Here is a 16350-nt window from a genome sequence, read left to right on the forward strand (position 1 = left end):
CAACAGCACTTAGTGCAAGTAAAGATATGGGCAGCTGTTTTGGATGACCTCAAGTTTACAGAGGGTAGAATGTGGTAGAGCAGCCAGAAGTATGTTAGGGTAGCCAAGTCCAGAGGTAACAAGGACATAAATGAAGGTTTCAGCAGTAGCTGAGCTGAGATGGTGGCAAAGTTATACAATGTTATAGAGGTAGAGATAGGTGGACTCTGATGGCATGTACAAATGGTTGGGAGTTAATTTCAGGATCAAATATGGCACTGAAGTTGGAAAGTCTGGTTTAGCTTTGGTTGGTTGCCAGGAAGGGAGATGGATTTGACAGTACTGTCCTACCCACCACAGGAATTGTAGCGGGTGGGGGTGGACCATGCAAAGGTTCATTGACCTCAGGTGGGAATTTCCAGTCTTGGGGCGAGCATGGCCAGAAAATCCCACCCAGGATCTTTCTGGTCTGTATGATTCATCTGCTTTCCTCCAATTCTGTCTTGTGCATCCTCAAATTTCATTGCTCCCTCCACTGTTAGCAGCCATATCTTCAGCTGTCTAGCTCTGGAATTCTTGCTGTAAAGCTCTCCTTTAAGATGCTCCTTAAAACCTTTGACCAAACTTTTAGGACAAATCACAAATAGCTCTGTGGTTTGATATTAGTTGTGTGTGCAACAGTTGAAGTGTATTGGATCATTCTTACTATATAAAAGGTGCAATATAAACACAGATCATTAAACTTGCTGGGCCATCACAAGCCTAATGTATGTATATATGTAAACTCTGCTAATTCAGGATAAGTACAAGGGATTGAAGAATAGTGTCTGCTGCTGTGCAGCAAGCCTAGAAATGTCCCAGATACTCAAATTGGGGCATATATATTTATCACTTACGTCTACATGCTGTTGACCCTGCTGCTTGATCAGACTTTAATTGAGTGCTCTAAATATGTCCCAATTGGAACTTTGGGTAAAAGAGAAAGTTCAGTATTTAAAATACAGGGAGAAAGAATTTGGAATAGGACTTGTATTCCTTACAAAACCAAATTAGACCAATTACCTTTCAACAGATGTGAATTACATCTAGCCTGTGACCATTTGGAGTTTAGATTCACTTTCAGTTGTCCTGATTAGCTATACATGGATTAGTGCCCTTGTAAGGCACAACAGCAGCCCCTTATATTGATCCACCAATGTACCTCAGGGTTTAAAGAGAGTTTCACATTTCACATACATTATGCCATGTGCAACTTGGGTGTGCTTGGAGCAGCCACTATGGAACATGGAGGAATTTAATTTCCTTTCATTAAAATTAGCACACAGAATGAAACAAAATCTCATTTTACTTAAAAGTCAGAGTTTATGATTATAAAAACAACACTTAGCCCATACACTTACACCAAGTTATTTTACTTTGTTTTGCAGTAATCAGAAAGTTTTAAAAGTACATAACAGAACAGAGTTAAATTATAAACATCAATTCACTGAAAGGCAGGTTTGAGAAAAAAAGTTTAAACCAGGAACAGGAAGAATTCCCACCAGTCCTGAAAGTACTTTAATACAGAAATACACTTATAATTATGGTTTTATTAAAATAAAAATTGAAGTAATGATTGATTATTGCACTTTATAAGACCTTGGCACCATTTACAGTACATTCTTCAGCATTAGATCACTTCAACCTATACAAATTAGGCAATAACCTTGTAGAATCATATAATCTACAACCTTCTTTGCTGAGTACTTCCCGACTGAGAAGATAAGATTTTAAATCAATAGAGCTTGACATTTTCTCTTCCCTGACCATGACGGAAGTCAGTTTAGACAGGACGAATTGTCTTCTGCTATTTCTTGCATAAATACAGCCTCCTAAAGGAAGATTTATTGATGGATCACCGCATGGAATAAGAAATGTCATCATGGGAGGAAGGAAGAAAGTCTTCTAGCATTGCTCAACTAAAGAAATACTAATCAGAGAGCTTTGTCAATGGCAGTCATGGAGACATGTCCTATGGTGAAAGCAGCTTGCAATTGGTAACCGAAGACCACACTATTTTTTGGTTCTACATTAGTATCACTCCTCTGTCAAACATCAAAAATACATTTCTTTAAAAAAGTATCCATTTTCTATTCATTAAACGGGCATGGCATTCTGTAAATGTGGAATCAATTGTAACTCAATATTGGGTGGGATGTCAAACCATAATTTCACCCAATTCTGTAGATTTCCTGTCCGGTGGCTTTGTTTAACATTAGTCTTGCCATCATTTCTATTTATCTGACTTAGGTTGTCAAAAAGTTCTCATTCTTGAAGTTCGCTCAGAAAAAAAATTAAATTACACACCTCCATTTTATCCTCATTGTCCCAGAGGTAGCAGTTCAGATGATTAGACAATATATATTTAGAAAATGCAAACACCATTAAATGGCAGTAAGCAACTAAGTGTTGAGAAACTACTTCATTTAATACTTCAGAGTCAGGAAATCTCTGGTATCCTGCAAGTAGTCTGGCTAATAGAGTTACAAAAGATTTCTGGTCATAAATACACCTATACTGTACACTCCTTAATCACATAAGTCTATATGTATATTCAGATTGGATTTAATAAGTATTAACACTACTATGCAAAAATACACAATCATAGATGCACACAACAGGTGCAATTTAAGGTTGTAATAACATTTTAACAATAATTGAGATCACTAAATATCTGTACAACTAATTATGCAGTTATCAAAGAAAACTCAATATGTATGCTCAGTTACAAGAATATTTATATATATATATATACACACACATATGTATAAGCATTATATATTCAGCAGCTATTTTTGAATATGAAGTTGAGGGGAAAATAAAAACTGGGTGTTGAAATGAGAGCAGATGACTTTTCCGAAGTTTGACCCATCAAATCAGTCTAAATAAATATGTATTGTGTACTTAAAGCTAGAATTAGTTTTCATGCCAACCCAAGAACTAGTATTTATATAAGTAGCCCAGTGGAGTTTCCTCCCTCATTACTGAGAACCATCATGAACTTATAAATTTCAATTATTAAACATTTTGAATATGGTTGTGTAATCCATATAAAATTGGTATTTCAGGCTATGCATGTTGCCCCGTGTCAAGTTTTAACTGCCCTGTTCTAAGGCGGCTTTATAAATCTGATACTATGTGTGGTTTGTAAATCAGAAGTAGGTACTTTTCACTATCTTACAACACAAATACACTGGAAGCTGAGATTGCTGCATTTGCAATGAACCTAAAAAGAGGGCAATGAACTTATATTAACAGCTGCATTCAGAGCAAGGCCAGGCGAGCAGTTTATGATAGCCCACTAAAATCAGTATTGTAGGAGTCCACGTAGATTACTTTAGCTCCCAATGCTGGTTTTATCCTGATTGTTAAGTAGTTACAGAAACTACAAATCTTTGTAGCTACAGTGAACTCGTGGCTACAGGTCAGTAATTGAATCCTAGTCCCAAATGTCTTCAATAAGCACAATTCAAAGTCAAGGTACTAACTGGACCAGTGCAGCTGATCTGGTTTCCAAGCCTCAAATGCCTGTTAGCAACATGGAGATAATTCACAGTTGCAGATGTTATGCTGACCTCGACTTACAATTTGGTGACTAGAAAAGGGAAATTATACATCGAGTGTCTGAATCAGTTTTCTTTCTCTTCATGGTTGGATTGCTATGGATAGTTCAGCAACTCTATCGCCTATCCTGCTGAAAACAAAGGACATCTTACATTCATTTAATATCCTTCCTGTTCTTAAGATGTCCGAAAGTGTTCTACAGTCCAATAAACTATTTTTGAGGTGTTGTCTTTTAGTCAGACTAAGCAGCTACAGTGAAGTCCCAGTGTTGAATGACCTGTTAAACTATTTTAGATGGTATTGGTACATTCCAAATATTAATTAAATTATTGCTCTGGGATTCCTGCAAAGTATAGAAAAACCGAGGAGCTTTTCATGTCATGTTAAAAATATATGTACATGACTGACCCCAGAATGACATTGTCCACAGAGCTGCTTTTAAATGCAGCACACAGGGGACCGAAAAAAAATAAAGCCCTTTAACACACAACTACTAAAAATATTTAAGAGACTTGACAGGATACTGCTTGAAAAAAATAAGGAATACATACATCAGCTAAACATTGTGCTCAGAGCTGCAGATTTGTACAAATTTCCATAGTGGCATTCACACCATTTGTATTTGTGGAGCTCAAGTTTAATTTTGCTGATAAAAAAAATCTTTAGTTGCCGAACTCCAAAAGTTTTCTTCAGTTTGGGGTTCAATCAGAATTAGCTTCAACAGTCATACAGCTTCATTCAATTGTTGCTGAGTATTTAAAAGGTTAGTCATGCTGTTTCATTAACTCTGCAATGTTGTCACTAGAATGTCAGGAAAATGTGACAGATGAATAAAGTTTTGACAACTCTGTCCACTTGAACTGTGAAACACAAAGCAGTACAATTACAATAGTTAGGAAGACAAGAGAGTGTACTTTTAGCTGTCTGCTACCAAATGAGGTACTGGTACATACAGCCTTGTTGATGACGGGGTAGTTGAGTGGCAATACAAAAGCATATTGTTCAGCATTAAACCATATTACTTAATTGAGATATTTGCCATAGAATATCAATAGCAATACACCAAACTGTATTATGATAAAACTGCACCCAATGCACTTTATACATATTTTGCTGGATTATGGGTGACTGTGAATTACTATTGCGGCCCCTGTTACTTTTTCCTCAAACTCCTGACTGAAGGAATAAACTTGAATTCCAGAATTGTCTCTTTAGTACTGTATTATGGAGCTAAGGATTTAAGCTTCATCCCTTCATTTTAATCACATTTTGAGTATTAAGCAAACACTTTGGTTATTGAGCCACATCACTTCCAGCTCAATGGGTGTTGTGTGCTACATTTCACTTTATTCTCCAAAGGCAGATCAAAGTCTTGAAACAGGATTGATACACTGTACCTTTTTAACAGAGCAGTGCAAAGATGGATAAGGCCGATTCACTCTGCTCCCATTGACCATCTGGGAATATTACCCAGGTTTGTTCTGGAAGCAGAAAGTTTCTATGTTTCTATAGAAGTGCTGCAGTCATCTCAAAAGCAGGGGAAGGAATGCAAAATGGTGATAGAAAACTTGCTGAAATGCATCAAGTGCAGTTTGCCCATCCAAACGTCAAGAGCCAAAATGGAGCAGATCTCATTCCTGGGTCTGAGTTTAACCTTTGGGTTAGATGCTTCAAGTAGAATTAGGTACATGTGAAGGTGATGGCGATCATTACAATTGACATTGGAGCAACAATTCATGAAACAAACAGAATACTGATTCGGTTAATAGGTCAGCTGAAGATAAGTCAGAGGAGGATTTACTGGGAACTGAATGTGCTGCAATCAGAGCCCATCAACTCAGATTACCAGTTGGTCCTCAAGGTTCAAAGAGTACATTCAAACTCCAGATTTGGAGTGGAGTGGGGTGAAATGCAGCAAATAGCCTTAAGGTTCATTTTCAACATCGTGGACTGAGCTGCGAGGGAAGGCCAGTACCACTCGTCCTTAAAGATCCCAATAGAGAAGAGGCCTTACAGAAGCATGAATGATACAAAAAGATAGAAATAATAAATCCAAAAAACTATCACAACATAATGTCCAAAAGATGGCATAGGTTCAAACTTATTAAAAGGCTAATTTAAGGCTGATTTGCCACTTGGAGTATTCAACACGAAGTAGATATCTAGGCAGGAAATGGGGACGTGAAAATTTTTAGTTCCTTTAAGAACTATTTAGATGCAGCTTTTCTTTCTTTAGAGGTGAGCTAAGACTGGGGGGGGGGGGGGGGGGGTGGAATATCTTATTTACCTTGCAAAGTTCATTGTACATCTTGAGACTTTTGAGTTTATGGATGTATATCTCATCTTTCCACCTATGCATTCCTGTCCTCACTGGGTCACTGGCTAAATTTACACTTTTAAATCAACAAAAGGCACATCCTATTTCAATTGCTCCATATTTTACAATAGTTGCATTTTGGCCTGAACGCACAGTATTGATTGTGTTCTTTTCTTTGCCACATTTTCATTGCATCTCTAAAGATGATGGAAGTATTATCATCGGGAACTACCTGTTACATTTTAGGTACCAGACCTATTGTAACCAATAAGGCAAAACACTTCCATGAGTGGAAGAAATGGAAGTGGCAAACACCTACAAAATTGACGTCCAATACTTCTATACCAAGCAGAGGTACACATACATAACCACCATAATTTCAAACTGAGTGCACAAACTCCAGCAAAGCTACAGGGAGTGTAATGTCATACACAAAGTCACAGTAATTGCTTAATCTCTGAAGTGCTGCAGTGGATTTCTTTACTTCTGATTAAAGGCAATGATCAGATTTTCTTATTGGAATCTTGTAGTTTGTTACATGGATTTTATCTGACTACCATTGGGAAATGCTGTATGAATTAAGAACGCAAAACACACATGCACACACAAACAGTACTTTAAAAGATCTCAATGGCACTTTTTATAAATAAAATTAAAAAATCTACAGTATTAACCCATTAAATATAATTTTTCTTCAGATCAACAAAGCTTTGGCCGATACATTTAAATACACCATGAGTGGATCTGCTCAAGTGTTTTGGTTTTAGGAAGAGCTAAATTTGGTTGGGCTGCTACTGCAGGATGTGCATGTAAAAAAAAATCATAAATGGAACAGAAAATGTTGGAAATACACAGCAAGCCCATCAGCATCTATAAAGAGAAAAAGATGGGTCAGTGTTTTGGGTGGCCTGGGCACCACAGTCAGTTCTATATCCAAAATGTCAATCTGAGTCAAAACTGACCAAATCCAAAAATATTGACACTGTTCTTTATCTCTATACAGGTGTTGATGGACCTGTCATCATTTGCTGTAATTATTTTATACTTGCATATTCATAATTACTTAAATTTAAATGGGAGGAGAAAGTGAAGGATCTTCTGAATTTTAGATGTTATGAGTGAAGATGAGTTAATGAAGCCCCCATCAATTTTAAAATGACTCCTGTCAGATGGAAATAAAAGGATTGGGAGGAAGGGGTTAAGAAAAATGGTTTATGGAGGGAGCAAAGATTGGAAAAGAAAGTAAAAAAAAACACACACATATTCATCCCTGAGAGAAGAACTGAATAGGTATAGTCAGTTGACATCTATGTCTATGGCTTCCATTGCTGACATCAAAACAAAATATGTTCTAGTCTATCACTAGTTTCAAAAAACACATGCCAGTGAGTTTGAGGCTTGTTTCTGCAATATCAGTCATAGCCTGCATCTTTTTAAATAAGCAATCTCTGGAGTCATACCTCCCATGTCCAGCGAAACAATGAGCAAGACATTAGTTTATTCTCCCCAAAACAACTGTTTTAACTAAATATTAAACATCAAAGGTGAATAAATTTCTGCTCAAACTATAGTGCACAATCTGGTACATAAATGTCTGATACGTCAGGGTTTTGAAGGCAACAGCATTTCAAACAGTGAACTTGTCCTAACAAAAGTTTCCCCCTCACCCCTTGAAAGATTTAGCGATGAGATCCACTCAATGTCATTCTCTTTCGCCAGTAAGATCTTCTGTCCCACCATCAACTGTGTAAGAGCGCTTTTGCAGTGATTAATTTGGACAATAGCATAGATAACTGACATTAATTGGATAATAAACTGTAGGTATAGCAGTTTGTACAGAAGGCATAATTGCTTATATAACGTTAACTTAGAATGGCATCTGTTGGTTTCAATATTTCATGACTGATACAAGGGCTACAATTATAACTTGTATACTAAATAACTGGTGCTGATCTGTCATTTGTTATCGTTGGTCGGAGCTTTATTGTAGCAAAAGGATTTCCTCCGCTGAAATGGAAGAACAAAGCATTAAAACATTGACATATTACTGACACAACTAAGACAATATTTCACTAAAATCACCAAGGAAACCTTCCTGCAAACATTGTTGTAGTTTTTCCACACAGAACGTACAGTGTGTACTAATGGCATCCTAATATAAAATGATGCACGTTATACAAAAGCACAAAGTAAAGCACAAAAATACAAAGTAAAAACACAAACATATAAAATAAAAACACAAAAATGCAAATATTACGTATTTCTGCATACACTCCACCTGCGTTTTAGGATTATTTTGATATATATGTGCGCGATCTTAGACACTTTTGTGCAGAGTAAGGGAATTGTTGCCTTGAAACAGGATTTCAAAGGGAAGCTTTGTTTCAAGTTGTGAATCTCGTCATTACTGCAATCTTTATTTGTAGATTTAGTCACGTGCATGTGATTTGAAAACTTTATTTTGTTTTCTCATGGGGTGTGGGTATTTATTACCCATTCCTAGTTGAACTTGACGGTGATGGTGTGCTGCTTTCTTGAACTGCTGTAGTGTGTGTTATAGATTCAACCGCAGTGCCATTAGATAGGGTGTTCCAGAATTTAGACTCATTGATGACGAAAGAACAGTGAGTGAGCTCTCAGTGAGAAAGTTGTGCAATTTGGAGGGGAACTTGAAGGTGGTGGTGCTCCCATGTCCTTTATACTATACAGTAGAAGTCGTGGGTGAAGGAGAAGGGAAGTTGTGGTGGGGGGGGGGGGGGGGGTGGGAAAGAGAGAGAAAGAATAGTATTAAATATTAAACTCAGTTTTTAAAAGAAAACAATGCTTTTAAAACATTCCATCAAAATTTGACTTGCCTATGATGCCCACATCCCATGAAAGAATAAAAGTTTCCATTCATATAAATATGTCCAAAGATATGCAGATTTGGTGGATTGGCCATGGGAAAAAAATGTCCCTTTCCCAAGATGTGTAGGTTAGATGGATTAGTCATGGTAAATGTGTAGGGTTATTGGGATAGAGTGGGGGAGAGGGCTTAGATAAAATGCTCTGTCAGAGAGTCAGTGCAGGCATGATGGGCTGAATGGCCTCCTACACTGTAGGGATTCTATGATTTTATGAAATATGAACAAATCTACCAAGCAAGGTTGCAGTAATGACCCAAGATTAAAAGACATTAAACTAAATTTTCCATTGCATTGGTATATACATTTTTTTAAACTTTGCCTAAGATTGCAAATATGTATAAATATACATCAGAGATCTGTTACACTTCTTCTCTGCTCTCTGGTAGAGAGTTGTTCAAGTGTCTTGTGTAGTTCTATTGTCAACAAAATGGACACTGGCTTCAGGCCAGGCAAAGAGTTGATCCGGAGCAAGGCAACACATTATACCATTGAACATGGATTAACAAGGGCATTTTAAAACAAAAGCAAAACACTACAAATGCTAGAAATCCGAAATGAAACAGAAATTGCTGGAAATACTCAGCAGGTCAGGCAGCATCTGTGGAGAGAAACAGAATTCTCCCATTTTGAGACTAAGTGCAGTGGCAGGCAGCCCTGGCAGCACCTGTCCCACTGACCAGAATAGCAGGATCCCGCACCATATTTAGCACTTGGAAGCCAATAAATTATGCACAAAGGAATTCACTCCAACTTGCCTGGCAGGCCAGCAGCTCATTCATCCACCTACCCTCAGCTGGTGGGTTCGAAGGTCCTGGTGCTAAATTTAAATACCAGTCCAATACACTTCTATCATTCTCTCCAGCCCACCTGTTTCCATGCAGGATATCAGCAACCCAAAGGGAAAAGACTTAAGAAATCAGCTCCTTGATTCAACGCCCGCCCCCCCCCCCCCCGCCCCCTCCCCCCCTCACTGCGAGGTGCCCATGCCCCTCTTAGACCTTTACCCACTGCTCTGGTGTCTTCATCCGTCCCCTTCTAGTAAACAATGTGGTATCCCTTTGACTTTTTGACCCCTCGTTTGTGCACTTTTCACGCAGCCTTGTCGGGGACCAACTTCCCTCCCCTTAGTTCTTTCCTCTATCTTCCTTTGTTCATCTTCTTCATCATCTCCTTTGTGTGCTATCATGAACCCTCACCTTACTCCTCTCCCCCACCCCTTACACAGCCCTCCTTCCACATGGCCCCTGTTTTCTTAGTTAGGTACACCCTCCCCTTGGAGGCAGGAATTGCCTGCTCTGGCAGAATGGTGACAGTGCATCAAGAGCAGTGTAGCACTCTGGCAGAAAATTGTAGCACTCTATCCAAACTCTCTGGTAAACTGAGGACTGCCTTGTGTATGCCACTCATCAGCCGATATAAATTCCCACTGGTGCGATGCAAGATTGAAAGGCTTGATGGGAGGCTGGTGGGCAGCTTTTTAACGAGCATCCATGAGATGCAAATTAATGTAAATGGAATTTGCGCCACCTGCCAGTGGGAAGAGCAAACTGCCATTTGGAGAATTGCAATGGGATTTTACGCCAGCAGATTTCTGACTTTTTGGCTCCCGCCAGATTCACTGTGCCCACCCACAACCAAATCTGCTGTGGGCTGGTTGGAGGAATTCCGCCCAATGTTTCAGGTCGATTCATCAGAACCGACGATGGGACTTAAATCTAAAGCTTTAACTGTTTCTCTCCATGGATTCAGCCTGACCTGCCGAGTATTTCCACCATTTTCTGGGAACATTTTATGTTGTAGTAACATATCCCTTACCTGAGGAAAGGTGGTTTCATGATGCCATTCGGCTCTGAACTCTGCAAAAACAAAAAGAAAACGGAAGCTTAATGTTGCATGTCAGCAAATAAAGGGGCGATGGTTTTTAAAAAAAATGATAACTACATGCGCCACATTTACAATCCATGACAACTGACATTGGTAAGCTGCTGCTGCTGAGGCTAAAAGGATGTAAAGTACTTGTATGTAATGTGCTTTGGGACATTTCAAGGTTGTGAATGCAAGTATAATCAAGATTGTAAAATTGGGAACATTGTTTAAATGTTGTTAACACATGAACCTTATCCAGGAGTTACAGCTGTAATTGTTCTCCAACTGACAGTATTAACAATTGACGGGGAACAATTAGACCCTGTGAAATTCAAGCAAACATAGAAAGACTCCATTTAATAGAGTTTTCCGTGACCACTGGATGTTTCAAAGCATTTTACAGCCAATGAAGTACTTTCTGATGTGTAGTCATTGTTGTAATGTAGATAGAAAACTTAGCTTGTCCACTAGCCTTGTGGGTAAATGAACTATTTGCTATGGTACGGAAAAGGAGACCCCCTGTATGTGCTGGTCACAGTCAGGGTAGAAGAAAGAATGCTACAAGTTGTCCTTTTGAATAAGGCAGGAATGTACAAAAGAGTCATATGGACTTGAAATGTTAACTCTCTTTCTCTCTTAAAATATGCTGTCAGAGCTGCTGAGTTTTTCCAGCATGTTCTATTTTTATTTCAGACTTTCAGCATCCGCACTATTTTGTTTTTAAATGTATAAAAGGATGTACAAAATTCCCACTCCTCATCCAGTAACCCTTACCAGAAAGGCTCCAAAATGTACAGCAAGACTGTACCCCAAAATACAACAGCCCGCCAACAATCTCTGCCTGGGCACACATGAAGACTAGCTACCTGGGTGATTTTGTGAACACTTTTGGAAATATATTCAGTAGTTATCAAAAGAGGCAATATGGCAGGCCAGGGTCATGAGGGTGGGATGTGGGCAAGGTTGGGGGCAGGATGGGGGTGCAAATTTATGCACTGGGATTCCACATGTAACCCCTGCAGCTGAATTTATTCTGAAATTGGATTTAAACAGATGGCAATATCATAGATCATTCCATATATCATTGTTCCGATTTACATAACTTATAACCTACCACTATCACTCCCACTGGCAGGCAGCTCCTATTTAACCAAGGTTATTCTAATCTTGAAAAGATAAACAAACTGGAAGAGATATCCAGTGAAATATGTGAATTTCATTAATCAACTGGGCTTGCTCATCTGTTTTTCTTTTTTTAAAAAAAAAGACAGTAGTTTCAGAAGAATTACCAACATATTTCTAATTTTTTTGTTGCTAAATTATCATTGTGGTACCCAGATGTAAATTACTAAAGCTGAGTGTTTGAGGATTAGAATTAATATTACTGGAGGAAACCGTCACCGGGAAACAATAATGGTAATCAAGTTCCCTCAGTCCAAGTCAGATGCCTTAATGATGCCACTGGTATTTGCTGTTTAAACACAAAAAAAATCGAAAAGGATGCCAACTTATAAGGCCTGATTGTTACAACTTACTTTGTTTTAATTTTATTTGGTAGGTAGTGTCTATTTCGGTTAAAGTAGGTCAAATTCATTCCTATGCTGCATGCTCCAGTTAGGAAATATAGAAACAGAAGGCTGCCTAAGGACAGTCCCTCCCCTCCTGCAGTATAGGTTTTAATCACAGGAGGGCAGCATTTAACAGAAGCACCATGTAAATCAGCTTTCTGAAACAAACAGCAACAAATCAACTTCACAGATATTAAAACCTGCTTTTCCACAGCAGCTTGCTATAAGCTTTTACAATTTCCAATTCCTTAATCCTAATCACCACCTCTCCAATCTCTGTACACCTCTAATCTTCACTAGGGCAGTCCCAGGGCTCTCTGCTTCTTCTTTGAATGGAGGTCCAGTCTCCATCTGCCATCACCCTCCTCCTGGCAGAACTTATCTTAGCATTGCACAACTTTCTCTTTTAATTCTCTTTACATCCTTCAAATAAAAGGTATTGCTTTGGAAATCCCCATGGGTCCTAGCCTGTTGTTTTGTGGCTATGTGGAACATTCTTTGTTTCAGACTTACTCCGGCCCTCTTCCTCACCTCTTTTCCCAGCTATTAATGACCATTTCCAAGTCTCGCCCTGAACTGGAAAATTTCATCAACTTTGCTTCCAATTTTCACATTTCTCTCATCTCCACATGGTCCATCTCTGACTTCTCTCTTCTACAACTTCTCAGTTTCCATTTTGGGACAAAGCTTTCAACAGATATTCATTATCAGCTCACAGCTATCTCAACTACACTTCCTCATATCCTGCTTCCTGTAAGGACTCCATTCTATTGAGCTTCTGGTGTGTCACCCTTATTTCTCCCCTACTGTTGTTGACAGGTTCCATTCCCCACATTTCTGCTCTCACCTGCTCCTCTCTCTTCCAGAAACACAATAGGGATCCCCTTGTCCTCACCTTCCAACTCACCAGCATGGGTATACAATAGATCAACCTCCACAAAGATGCCACAACCAAACACATTCCTCTTTAAGGAATCCGAAAGATTAATTCCCTCGTTTACCCCACAATCACCCCATCACTACCTTCTATGCAAGTGCAGGAGTTGCAACACCTGCCTTTTTACCTCTCTTCGCTCTCTTGACAGTCCAAGGTCCCAAACATTCCTTTAAAGTGAAACATCGATTAGCTGTACTTCTTTCAAATTAGTATACCGTACTTGCTGCTTGCAAACACAAGAAATTATTCGGCCCATCATGACTGTGCTGGTCCTGAGGACCTAGTTCTTGTTCCTGTAGTCCCACATTTTTCTCTTTCAGACAGTAACCTAGTTCCCTTTTAAAAGCCTCAATTGACCTTGTCCCACTACGCTCTCAGGCAGCGCATTCCAGATCCTTATCACTTGCTGTATAAAGAGGTTTTTCCTTATGTCGTCATTGCTTTCTTTAAAACCAATTATCTTAAATCTGTGCCCTCTGGTTCTCAATCCTTCCACGAATGCGAACAGTTTCTGTCTATCTGATCTGTCCAGACCACTCATGATATTGAAATCTCTATCGAATCTCCCCTCAACCTTCTCTTCTCCAAGGAGAACAGTCTCAACTTCTCCAAACTACTGATATAACTGAAGTTCCTCATCCCTGAAACCATTCTCATGAATCTTTTCTGCATCCTCTCTAATGCTTCACATCCTTCAGCTGCAGAGTAGAGGGATGGAAGTGAGGTTGAGCATGGTGGTAAGTGTTTAGACTGCAGAGTTTTTTTTAAAAAATGACCTTTTCGCAGTTTGTTTTGCAGCAGGAATCATGCCTTAAAGATCTGTCTGTTAGGCCATGGCCAGCAGTGGAAAGAAAAGTGGGGGCTTAAAGGAGTCTCACAGTTATTAGCACTCAGTCAGACCGCCATAGCAGCCATTGCGGCCTTACAGCTCATGGCTCCAAAATATCATCTCGCGACCTAGTTTTGGAAAAAATGCTCCAAGCCTCTAATTATAAAGTCCAGGATGCTATATATGCCTTACTGACCACTCTCACAACCTGTCCTGCTACCTTCAATTTTATATACATGTATACACCAGATCCTTCTGCCCCTGCCCTTGTAATCTTTTCTACAATGGGGAGAATAAATGCAGCTTAGGTGACTGTTTTGCAGAATACCTCCGTTCATTTCCCAAGCATGACCCTGAGCTTCTGTTCTCCTGTCATTTTAATTTTTCACTTTGCTCTCATCTGTCCTTGGCATCCTACAATGTTCCAATGAAGCTCAACACAAGCAATTGGAATGCACCTCATCTTTTGTGCCAACGTTGTCTACCTGATACGCTGCAGGAAAGGATGTCCCGAGGCATGGTACATTGGGGAGACCATGCAGACGCTACGACAACGGATGAATGACCACTGCTCGACAATCACCAGGCAAGACTGTTCTCTTCCTGTGGGGGAGCACTTCAGCGGTCACGGGCGTTCAGCCTCTGATCTTTGGGTAAGCGTTCTCCAAGGCGGCCTTCACGACACACGACAGCGCAGAGTCGCTGAGCAGAAACTGATAGCCAAGTTCCGCACACATGAGGACGGCCTAAACTAGGATCTTGGGTTTATGTCACACTATCAGTAACCCCCACAGCTTGCCTCCTGGACTTGCAGAATCTCACTGGCTGTCCTGTCTGGAGACAATACACATCTCTTTAACCTGTGCTTAATGCTCCCTCCACTCACATTGTCTGTATCTTTAAGACCTGGTTGGCTGTAGAGATTCGCATTCTAATCAGTATTCTGTCACTTGATTTTGTGTCTCTGTATGCCCTGTTTGAGAGCAGATATCCACTCCGTCTGACGAAGGAGCAGCGCTCCGAAAGCTAATGGCATTTGCTACCAAATAAACCTGTTGGACTTTAACCTGGTGTTGTTAAAACTCTTACTGTGTTTACCCCAGTCCAACGCCGGCATCTCCACATCACCTCATCTTTTGAGCAGGCACTTTACAGTTTTTCCAAATTCAACATTGGGTTCAACAATTACACACTGAATTCTTTGCCTCCATTTTGTTTCCTTCCTCTTAATAATTTTGGTTTTCCTCCCATTTCTCTGCCATTCTCTCCTCCTCAGGATACTTGTCATTTGAAGATTGGAGGTTAGCGAATGTTGTCCCATTGTTTAAGAAGGGGAACAGAGACTTCCCCGGGAATTATAGACCGGTGAGTCTCACTTCTGTTGTCGGCAAGATGTTGGAAAAAATTATAAGGGATAGGATTTATAGTTATTTGGAGAGTAATGAATTGATAGGTGATAGTCAGCATGGTTTTGTGGCAGGTAGGTCGTGCCTTACTAACCTTATTGAGTTTTTTGAGAAAGTGACCAAGGAGGTGGATGGGGGCAAGGCAGTGGACGTGGTATATATGGATTTTAGTAAGGCGTTTGATAAGGTTCACCATGGTAGGCTTCTGCAGAAAATGCAGATGTATGGGATTGGGGGTGATCTAGGAAATTGGATCAGGAATTGGCTAGCGGATAGGAAACAGAGGGTGGTGGTTGATAGTAAATATTCATCATGGAGTGCGGTTACAAGTGGTGTACCTCAGGGATCTGTTTTGGGGCCACTGCTGTTTGTAATATTTATTAATGATCTGGATGAGGGTATAGTTGGGTGGATTAGCAAATTTGCTGATGACACCAAAGTCGGTGGTGTGGTAGACAGTGAGGAAGGGTGTCGTAGTTTGCAGGAAGACTTAGACAGGTTGCAAAGTTGGGCCGAGAGGTGGCGGATGGAGTTTAATGCGGAGAAGTGTGAGGTAATTCACTTTGGTAGGAATAACAGATGTGTTGAGTATAGGGCTAACGGGAGGACTTTGAATAGTGTGGAGGAGCAGAGGGATCTAGGTGTATGTGTGCATAGATCCCTGAAAGTTGGGAATCAAGTAGATAAGGTTGTTAAGAAGGCATATGGTGTCTTGGCGTTTATTGGTAGGGGGATTGAATTTAGGAGTCGTAGCGTTATGTTGCAACTGTACACAACTCTGGTGCGGCCGCACTTGGAGTACTGTGTGCAGTTCTGGTCCCCACATTACAGGAAGGATGTGGAGGCTTTGGAGAGGGTGCAGAGGAGGTTTACCAGGATGTTGCCTGGTATGGAGGGGAGATCCTATGAGGAGAGGCTGAGGGATTTGGGATTGTTTTC

At 39.9% G+C, this 16350-nt stretch overlaps 1 protein-coding gene across 1 annotated transcript in view; it reads right to left on the reverse strand.

Annotated features, from left to right (window-relative positions):
* Nucleotides 1-1375: 1375 nt before the first annotated feature.
* baiap2l1a (BAR/IMD domain containing adaptor protein 2 like 1a) overlaps nt 1376-16350 on the reverse strand; it is a 128490-nt gene continuing 113515 nt past the window's right edge. The window contains exons 13-14 of the mRNA XM_078240619.1: nt 10621-10661; nt 1376-7906 (exon numbers count right to left, since the gene is read on the reverse strand). Of these exons, the coding sequence (XP_078096745.1) occupies nt 7834-7906; nt 10621-10661 (114 nt within the window). The 3' untranslated portion in view covers nt 1376-7833. The remainder of the gene's footprint in view (nt 7907-10620; nt 10662-16350) is intronic.

The sequence above is a fragment of the Mustelus asterias genome, chromosome 23 (assembly GCF_964213995.1).
Source record: "Mustelus asterias chromosome 23, sMusAst1.hap1.1, whole genome shotgun sequence".
NCBI lineage: Eukaryota > Metazoa > Chordata > Chondrichthyes > Carcharhiniformes > Triakidae > Mustelus > Mustelus asterias.